This window comes from Micromesistius poutassou (assembly GCF_964030765.1).
Source record: "Micromesistius poutassou genome assembly, contig: SCAFFOLD_1738, whole genome shotgun sequence".
Lineage (NCBI taxonomy): Eukaryota > Metazoa > Chordata > Actinopteri > Gadiformes > Gadidae > Micromesistius > Micromesistius poutassou.
The window spans coordinates 347-10037 of record NW_028179087.1 but is presented as its reverse complement, the minus strand read 5'-3'; the positions used below and the strand labels follow the sequence as shown (position 1 = coordinate 10037).

Here is a 9691-nt window from a genome sequence, read left to right as displayed (position 1 = left end):
CTTTAAGACATGTGCAGCCCGGGGGCCCGGGTGTCTGAGTGGGAGGGGGGGCGGGGGGGGCGGGGGGGGGGGTCCTCACCTCTTGGGCCACGGCGGCGGCCAGGTTCCCGCCGGCGCTGTCCCCCGACACACACAGCCTCTGGGGGTCCAGGCCGTAGCGCCCCCGGACCCCCGCCGACAGGAAGGCCCGCGCCGCCGCCAGTGCGTCCTGGTACTGCGCCGGGAACACCACCGCCGGGGCCAGGCGGTAACTATGGCAACGGGAACACGCACACGCAGGCACACGCAGACACACGCACACACGGAGAGTGAGGACGATGAGGGAAAGTGAGAGTTATCCTAGGGGTAGGGTATCCTAGGGGTAGCCTAAGTACTTTTATTGTGAAGGATTGTTGGCACGCTAGTACAGACGGGTGTTTGAGCTACGTGAGGCTAACATCTGATAACTGATTCTGTGGTGTTAAGCGTCACTGTTCAGTGGTGTCTTTATTATTACACTCAGAATGTTTTTTTTATTATTATACTCTATGTAGTTTGGATGATATCATAGTGTGATATCATGCTTTTATTTTTGAAGAAGGTATGGTTGGTTCAAGGCTTGGTTGGATAACATTGTATGTATTGATGACGCGTTGATTATTATTATTATTATTATTAAATGATGAACAGACACAAGCGTTCAGGGCCATTGAGATATGTTTACCAAAGACCCTTTCATTTTGAATGAATACTACTGGATATACTCGCCCCTGATCCAGAGATTATACACAGCCTTCAGTTCGCTGGACAGTTTCAGTGTGTATTAAACGCTCAAGGGGTCGAGTCAGGAGAAGGAGGCAAACCTACTCCACTGACATGATGACAGCGTCGAGGTCCTCGGCCATCTTCCTACACAGAAGGTCGTAGGATCGCATCCCTGGGATCACACAGATAAAGTAAGAAATGTTAACAAACAAGATTATTCCTCAGTGCCTGGTCAGGCAGCACATGGGAATAAGGACCAAGGGAAAAGTCACAAAGCTTTTCTTGCCACTTCAGTTACTTAGACTCTCTCTCTCTCTCTCTCTCTCTCTCTCTCTCTCTCTCTCTCTCTCTCTCTCTCTCTCTCTCTCTCTCTCTCTCTCTCTCTCTCTCTCTCTCTCTCTCTCTCTCTCTCTCTCTCTCTCTCTCTCTCTCTCCTCTCTCTCTCTCTCTCTCTCTCTCTCTCTCTCTCTCTCATATATATATATACAGAGAGAGGAAGTGAACCAGCTGTCCTCAGTGCAACATTAGATATGAAGTTATGAAACTAGGCCACGTGTTTCACCCGTCTCCCTGGTATCTCTTCCTATCGTTGTCCAATAGTTCAGGACACAGAGAAGCCATCTTGAGCAGCAAGGCAGATAATAAATAGTACACTCTGCACCCAGAGAATAATCACATTGTGCTCATCAACAACAAGTGCAGAAATAAACGATGAAGAAATATTTAACAACGTAGCCTCAGTTCTAGAACTCAAAACAGAGGCACTCTGTAGCTAAATGCTTCATGTGAACTCTGGATCACACTATTCAATCTCTCTCTCGTCTCTCCCGTCTAACAACTACTACTAATACTTATTGTATGCCGTACGTCCTTGCACTCAAAAATAGCACTAAGCATTGTGTAGCATCTTCTCCTAGCTATCTGTGTTGGGTACGGGGAATGGGTTAACCTAGTGATGGTTAGTGCTTGGCTTGTGCTATGAACATCCCACATATCGTTGTTTCTCTTTCTCCTGAGCGATGGACTCATTGTGAGTCTCTCTGGATCGTACTCACGCCCACTGGCTAGGGCCCACCCCCCGCCATGGAAGTAGACCACGCCCCTCTTCAGCTTCTGCCCGCCGATTGGCTGGAAGACGCGGGCGGGCACGCCCCCCAGGAGTATGTCGCTGACGTCCACGGAGGGGCAGGAGCGAGGCTCGATGACCTCCACCCACGACACCACCCTGTTGATGAGGTCGACGCGATGGCACACACCCAGCTTGTGAGCCAGGTCGCCCTGGAAACGCACACGCACACACACACGCGTGCATACAGACACGAACACACACACACACACACACACACACACACACACGAGAACAGACACACACACACACACACACACACGAGAACAGACACACATATCACACACACACACACACACACACACACACACACACACACACACACGAGAACAGACACACATATCACACACACACACACACACACACACACACACACACACACACACACACACACACACACACACACACACACACACACACACATTACCATCATAACCTCATTACATATATCTTACGATTCTGTTGGTAACTGATCTGGATTTGTAGCGGGTATAACAGATATCTGATGCTGGTCTTAAATGTCCAATCATGGCATTGGATATCAGATACCAGCTCTGTACTGGTATCGGATATGGGTAATTTACCAGCCTGAAGACGGCCGGAAGAAAAGGTCCAATACAAAGAATATCAAGACTTCACGCTGTTATCTTCTCACACAGATATACATGCTGCTGTCTGTCTATAGTCAACAGTCGTGACAGTCGTTGTGACAGTGGTGACATTTAACCTTTGGGAACTAACAAACTGGGATGGGCAGTAAAACCAGTACTATTGCATCTCTAATGGGGCTGAGCTGGGTTGGGCGAAGGATGAGGAGACACAGACATTACACATGTCTGAACAGGCTGTGTGTGTGCGTGTGTGCGGGTGTGCGTGTGTGCGTGTGTGTGTGTGTTGGGAGGATCAGTTGAACCAGTATCTCCATTAGTGATTATAAACAAGTTACAAACATGCATGTATCTCTATTACATTGAAGTCTAGACTAGGCCACGCTGAAACTCTACTATACTATAAGACTCCTGTCACTGACGGGTCAACGTCCATAACATCTAGGGCAAAGTTTGATTAGGACACTGAAACCAACCTGACGTCATACCCGTTTATGTTTATTAACAGTGTTATTCACTGTTAGTTTAACAGTGAACTAACAGTGTTATTCACTGTTGCCGTTTAACAGTGAATAACAGTTTTTATTAGGACTTGTATGCAGAGTGGGTGGTTTTCCATGCATTTCAATTCAATCATCAACTATGCTGCAGAATGATATCCCCCTATCTACCTCAAACGGAATAATCTCCAACATACATAACTATGCAATGATTCGTTATTTTAAACGCACAGACTCAGTCATCGCCATGCATGCATCGGCGCTATTATACACGGGTTATTATACATTAGACACACTGAACCTGCCATCCCCGATCCCCTACAGACACGTTATGTCACTTCTTCAATTCTGCTGCTCTTGTTTCTCACCACATGCATGCAGCTCCGGAACATGGCATCCAGCAGCATCAGCTTCCACGGCTCACTCACGCCGCTGGGCAGCGGGAGGTAGACGTAATAGGCGGCGGCCGAGAGCAGCACGGAGCCGATCCACCGGAGCTTCATGTCTGCGGGTCGGACGGAGCCGGAGACGCACCGAGTAGGCTACTCCGGAGTATTGCCAGTGTTGCCTGCCCCGAAACACAGCCGAGCTCCGCCGATTTCAAAGTAAAAGTCGATAAGATGGTGGTCGTGAACTCCGCTTGTAAAAGTCGATCACTCTTGACAGGTGGTATGCGGGGAATGCGTTTTATTTTGAAATGTGATCCGTCGAAGCGATGCCCGGATGTGAGGTCACGTTTGGTGTTGCGTAAAGCGGTTGCCGATGGGAAATGTAGTCTGTGTTTGTTTGTCTTATTGAAATGTAGTTCAGATGAAAATCGCTTTGCCCCCCGCTGTCACGGTCACGCTTATATAAGTTTAAGTTATATAAGTCGAAGAGAAAGAGATTTTTTTTGTAAAATAGTATTGCTTTTTTTTCATATATATATATATATATATATATATATATATATATATATATATATATATATATATATATTCTTTTTTATTATAAGTGAATTTATCAAATTGCTAGTTGGCTAATAGCAAATTGTAAAATGAAGCAAGGTTAACTGTGAGTATTGAAAAATGCTCCTATTTTAGAATTAAGAGCGTCCTCCCATCTGCCGCCACTAGGTGACCGTGTCAGTCTTCATTTAAAGGACAATTCAGGTATTCGAACATTGAGCCCCTTTCTGCTTTGTCTAGGATGAAATAAAGTGGTTGACACCGACACTTTGACTATTGGTCCTGTCTCGGGTATTTGGCTCATTTTAAACAACCCTAACCGTTTGTTTTCAGAAATGTGCAACTCACCGACTGAGAACTCTCGCGGCTCTTATCTACTGATCTACCTTGTAGGATAACATTATCTATTCTTATCTCAATTATCAAAAAAAAAAAAAAATGAAATGCATTCTAGCAATGTATGCTATCAGATAAACGTAGATCTGTATTTTCCATGCTGCTCTGATTTTGAAAATGAACTATGCCGAGACGGGACTCATACTGATTTGCGTTGCTTTAATTCCTCTCTAATTGTTATTTAAAGTCTCGACATGACATCACCGTGTGTTAAAAGTCACCCCGCCTACTTCAAAGTAAAGGCGCGGACTGATTCATCAACGAGACCAAGTGACCCCCAGGAGCTAAACGCACTCTATAGGGCGCACTCACACTGGACAACGTGTCCCTGTACCATACTCAAGTACCCCCACTGTACCGCTGGCCTGTGCTCACACTCGGCAATCTCAACCGGGCCTGAGTACGGTTGCCTCTTATATATATAGGTTGCGTATCCGTGCGTGTGCGCGTGTCGGCTCATTAGCATCTGTACCGTGGCCTCAGCACACCTCTCCGAAGTGCACTGAGGCCACGGAATTGAACTGTACTTGAGTACGGATGGCGTGCTCACACTAGCCCCCCCCCCCCCCCGCCGCCGCCGCCGCCGCCACCACCATGGGGAGGAAGTGTAAAGCCTGGCTGTGATCTGATGCCTTATTTCAGCACACACACTCCCACTGCTGTCCACACATTCTATGGACAGCACCAGCTAGCCTAGCATCACCACACTATAAGCAAATGCGTATGTTTAGCCGGATCAAATCAAACCTGAGCTCCCAGTTTGGGCTGGTTTCCAGTCTCAGAGGCAGGAGGTACTGGTGGTTACTGTCAGACGGCATCAGAAAAAGGCCATCGATTTGCTTTCTGTCAACTTCAACTTCAAGTGAACGGACCCTCTTCCTACACCAACCCAGTGGTACCTTTCAGAGTAATGGTGTGGTGATCAAATCTAATATAACACAAGATAAGGGAGGGCTGGATACAAGATCTGAGTCATTATTGGTGTCAGGTAGACTGGGTAGCCCCGCCCATTCTGCAGGCGATTTGAGTTGGCCCTGCAGAAGGGTCCGGAGAAGACCATACATTTCTTTCTAGTTTCGATACGTTTTTGCGGGAGCCAATCACCAAGCTGGCTTTTCCCCCTGGCACGCTATTGGCTGGTTTAACACGATGACGACATAGAAAGCGACGGCAAGCAGCCAATTGCGCACAGAGTCAATTTAACTCCACCCGTTGATCACGCCTCTTGTGCTGAAGAAAAGGACAGCAGCTTCCCCAGACGAACGTGCAATCTAGGATTTAGCTTGATCTGGCAATAGCCAGGCTAGGGGTCAGGCTGTCTGCTTCCTGAATTATTTTTTTTTCCTGAGGAGGGAGGGAAAAAGCCTAGACATTTTGTTTGTAGGAATATCGTGGGAAATGGGAACGGAAAGACTCTCCAGTTGATTTGTCAGGTTTCCTCTGCCTCCATTGTCTTTGTGATGCTATCCCAACTCAACGCTGTTTGACAGGAAATAACGTGGTGGAAAGGTGTAAAAATGAACTCATTCATTTGGACTTATTCTATATAATCTCATGGTTCCACCACTATCTAGTTTGTTGTTGTTTTGAATGATTTATTTGATTATTACAACAGGCTTTCTGAAACAGTCGATTATTCCAGGACCCCATTGAGTTTCACTGCAAGGCCTGGGGCTTTCAAAGTAAAAGTTCCATGACCCACTGAACTTGAATGTCAGGGAAAAGGTTTAGGATTAAGTCTGTGTCACCCGTCGTCTTTTGTATCGAGTTGAGAGGGTGGAGGAGGACAAACCTTTGAGCTTGACGTGTTGATAAACTTGTCAAGCTACTCTCTCTCTCTCTCTCTCCCCTTTCTATCTAGCTCTCTCTCTCCCTCTTTCTCTGTCTATCTATCCCTCTTTATCTGTCTCTATCTCTATATCTCCCTCCCCCTCTCTCTGCCCTCCTCCCTCTTTCTCTGTCTGCCTCTCTCTTTCTGCCTCCCCCACTCTCACCCTCACTCGCCCTCTCTCTCTCTCTCTCACTCTTTCTCTCTCTCTCTCTAGCTCTCTCTCCCTCCTCCTCCCTCTCCCTCTCACTCCAGTTGTTTTATTAATTGATCATCCTGCAAGGTGTCGCTTGTAATTGCAAAAGTATCCACCGCGCGGCCATCAGCCATTCCATTCATGACTGGAACATGAATGCTTCGTGACTGCAGGGTGAGGGTGATGGTTATGGGCTCCACGTTACAGGCAGTTGTGCAACATTCCCGTACACTCAGGTTGGGCTGTGTTTCATAATTCTGCGGCAGCGCTTCGACACTAGGCGCCCTCACTGCAGCGGCTTCGAAGAGTCTTCTTCGATGCGTCTTCATTTCAAACTGCTGTTTGACTGGAAATGTGACGTCACCCCACTCGCTTTCATCTCGACCCCATTATCTCCCGCCCTCCTTCCCCATGGGGATGTTCAGGTTATGGAAATCTTCTGTCCTCCTCTGGAATGCCATCCGTCTAATGCGCAGGCTTGCCGCTGTGTGTGTGTGAGTGCTTAAGTATTTCTGGAGTATTACCGTTCATTGTCTGAACGCGAACATCCCGACATGAGCAGTCAGACCTTTGTGTTTATGGTTCTGGTATTTTGACGATGTCAACGAGGAAGAGCCCGTATCCACAGCAAATCTTTGGACCGTGTGTGTGTGTGTGTGTGTGTGTGTGTGTGTGTGTGTGTGTGTGTGTGTGTGTGTGGTAGCCGTGGTATCTCCTCCTCCCCCGCTTGCAGCAGAGAAACACAGAGAGAGAGAGAGAGAGACAGAGGGAAACAGTGAGGTAGAAAAGGAGAGAGACACATAAACAGGGCGAGAAAGGGAGAGAGAGACAAGGAGAAACGGCGAGAGACCGAGAGAGAGTGCAGTAATAAAGATGAGGAAGTGTGTATGCGTGTGTATTGACTGCATGAGTTGGTGATTAAGGTGCTGTCAACACACAAAGCTGTCCATGTGTGTGTGTGTGTGTGTGTGTGTGTGTGTGTGTGTGTGTGTGTGTGTGTGTGTATGCGTGAATGGACCCTTTTTGCAATGTGCTGTTTGTGCAGATCTGTATCTATGTATATGGCGTGTGTGCATGCATGTGTGTGTGCGTGCGTGCGTGTGCGTGCGTGCGTGCGTGTGTGCGTGTGTGTGTGTGTGTGTGTGTACATGCCAGGAGGGCTCCCCTGATCTCTCCCCGCTAGAGAGCTGCAGTAACCCGGCGATCACTACCCAGATTAACACACTGGTGTTCTCTCTCTCTCTCTCCCTCTCTCTCTCTTGCACTCTCTCTCTCTCTTGCACACTCTCTCTCTCACACTCTTGCACTCTCTCTCTCCCTCTCAATCTTGCCACTCTCTCCCTGCAGTAAATTCAATTCCCCTTTCACTAGGATCTTAATCAGCATGGGGATAAACCTTTCCCATGTGTAAGCAGAAGGACGATAAATCAAGATTAATAATCATAATGTGCGGTAAAGCAATGAACTGCAATGTTCAGAGAGAGAGAGAGAGAGAGAGAGAGAGAGAGAGGATGGGGGAAGAGATGGCGAGACAATCAGACCGTCAGTTTGAATGAGCGGTTTTAGCTCCACCGTGGGCGGGCTGCGTCCCTTTTGGTTACCGGTGATGATTTAATACAACCACCGTATAGGACCGAGGAGAAAGTCAACAGTCAGTCACCCATGTCCTGATCGCTGTCACCGTGACTGTGTGGGCGTGGCCTCAGACAGGGCCCCGCCCCTCCGTCCGGGGGAAGGTTTCACGCCACCCGACGCGTCCCAGTGACAGCCAGGCGTCGCCGAGCCAAACCGACCATTGCGGCCAACAACAGAGCGTTTCTCACCCAAGAAAACGAGGTAAGGACAACATTCACGCGTCTGTCCATCCCGCGTGAGTGAGTGCGTGTCGCCAGCGGGCTGACTTTAACGCGCGGCCGCCGGTGTGTGTTGGGTAAAGTTTTGACGGGTTAGGCGATGGTATTAGGACAGCACGTCACCTCATGGCCATTATGTCGGTGTGTGTTGATCGATTGATCGGTAAAGAGCGGAGGATGACGGTGGTCGCAGGTGTTACTGTCGCTACTATAGGGGGATGCGAACCACGCGGTGCATCCCGGACACAGACGAGCGGCGCTGCAGAGGAGCGGGAGACTTTGTGAGTGTGTACAGCTCTATCCCACCGCCTCGCCATCTCAGTCGAACCTCTCGGAGGTAAACACTGCAGAAACCCAGGGGGTGTGTGCGTGCGTGTGTGTGTGCGCTCGCGCGCTCCAAGAGCCTAGGATGCGGAGAGGGAGTTGGACTCTACTAGTAATGATGGGTTGCTGGTTCCTATCCTGTATCGCCGTAGATTAAACAGGGCAGAGTCCATCGCCTATTCTCACTCTAAACCTGTTCTGGTGGGTGTGTGTTTACTTGTTTGCTTACACAATTGGTTATTACCAGGGAGTGCTTAATTGACTTTGTGGGCGTACACACACACACACACACAGACACACACACACACACACACACACACACACACACACACACACACACACACACACACACACACATACCACTGATAGGTGGACAGCCAGGCTCTGACTGAGACGCAGACGAGTTTCAGGTTCAGACTCTCGGCAGAAGAGGACTTTTTATTGGTTTGCATACTTCTTCAAATAGTTTGGATTCCTTAAAACTCGGAGATAATCGGTATTCATCCCCCTGGCTTTGACCTTTAACTTCCGTAGCCTACCACTGCTCAGTCAGTCACTCACATGCTCGCTCACTCGCTCACTCACTCACTCAATCGCTCATGCAGGCGTGAGTGGGGTCTGGCTGCAGCCTGTAGGCAGTGTGCGAATTATACCACGGTCTCCGGGGGAGCGGGGGGGGGGGGGTGTTGGTCGCGGACAGGATTGTTGACGGGGGAGGGGGGGGGGTGGTTACGCGCGTTCAACGTTGTTGGGGGGGGGGGGGGGGGTACGGTATTTTTCATGAATCATAAACTCGAAATAAAATTTTATTTAACTTATTTCACACTTTTGAGAAAAACCATGCCCAAAATAGCATTTATTTGGCTATGATATCAATATTTTAGAGCTCCCCCAAAATTTTGTTTCCAGGGGAGCTCAAAGCACCACTAGGGGAGCTATAGCTCCCCCTGCTCCCCCTTAATTCGCACACTGCCTGTAGGACACGGACATCCACATCCAACTCACGTCCAGTGGCGAAGCGTGGTTCGTGGGACGTGGAAAGTTTCAATCTCTTCTTTCAATCCCTAACTACCGTAACTCTAACCCTAATCACTACTACCCTATCCCTATCCACTACTACCCTAACCCTAACCAGTAGTACTACCCTATCCCTAACCACTACTACCCTA

General features: G+C 48.5%; 1 protein-coding gene across 1 annotated transcript; it reads right to left on the bottom strand.

Annotated features, from left to right (window-relative positions):
* Positions 1-79: 79 nt before the first annotated feature.
* On the bottom strand, positions 80-3531 carry LOC311373128 (neutral cholesterol ester hydrolase 1-like; the record flags this gene model as incomplete). Its single annotated transcript, XM_084489973.1, has 4 exons — positions 3347-3531; positions 1800-2022; positions 847-916; positions 80-251 (listed from the first exon to the last, which is right to left on the bottom strand). Coding segments are annotated over exons 1-4 (600 nt in total), but the record flags the coding sequence as incomplete, so codon positions are not given.
* Positions 3532-9691: the final 6160 nt, after the last annotated feature.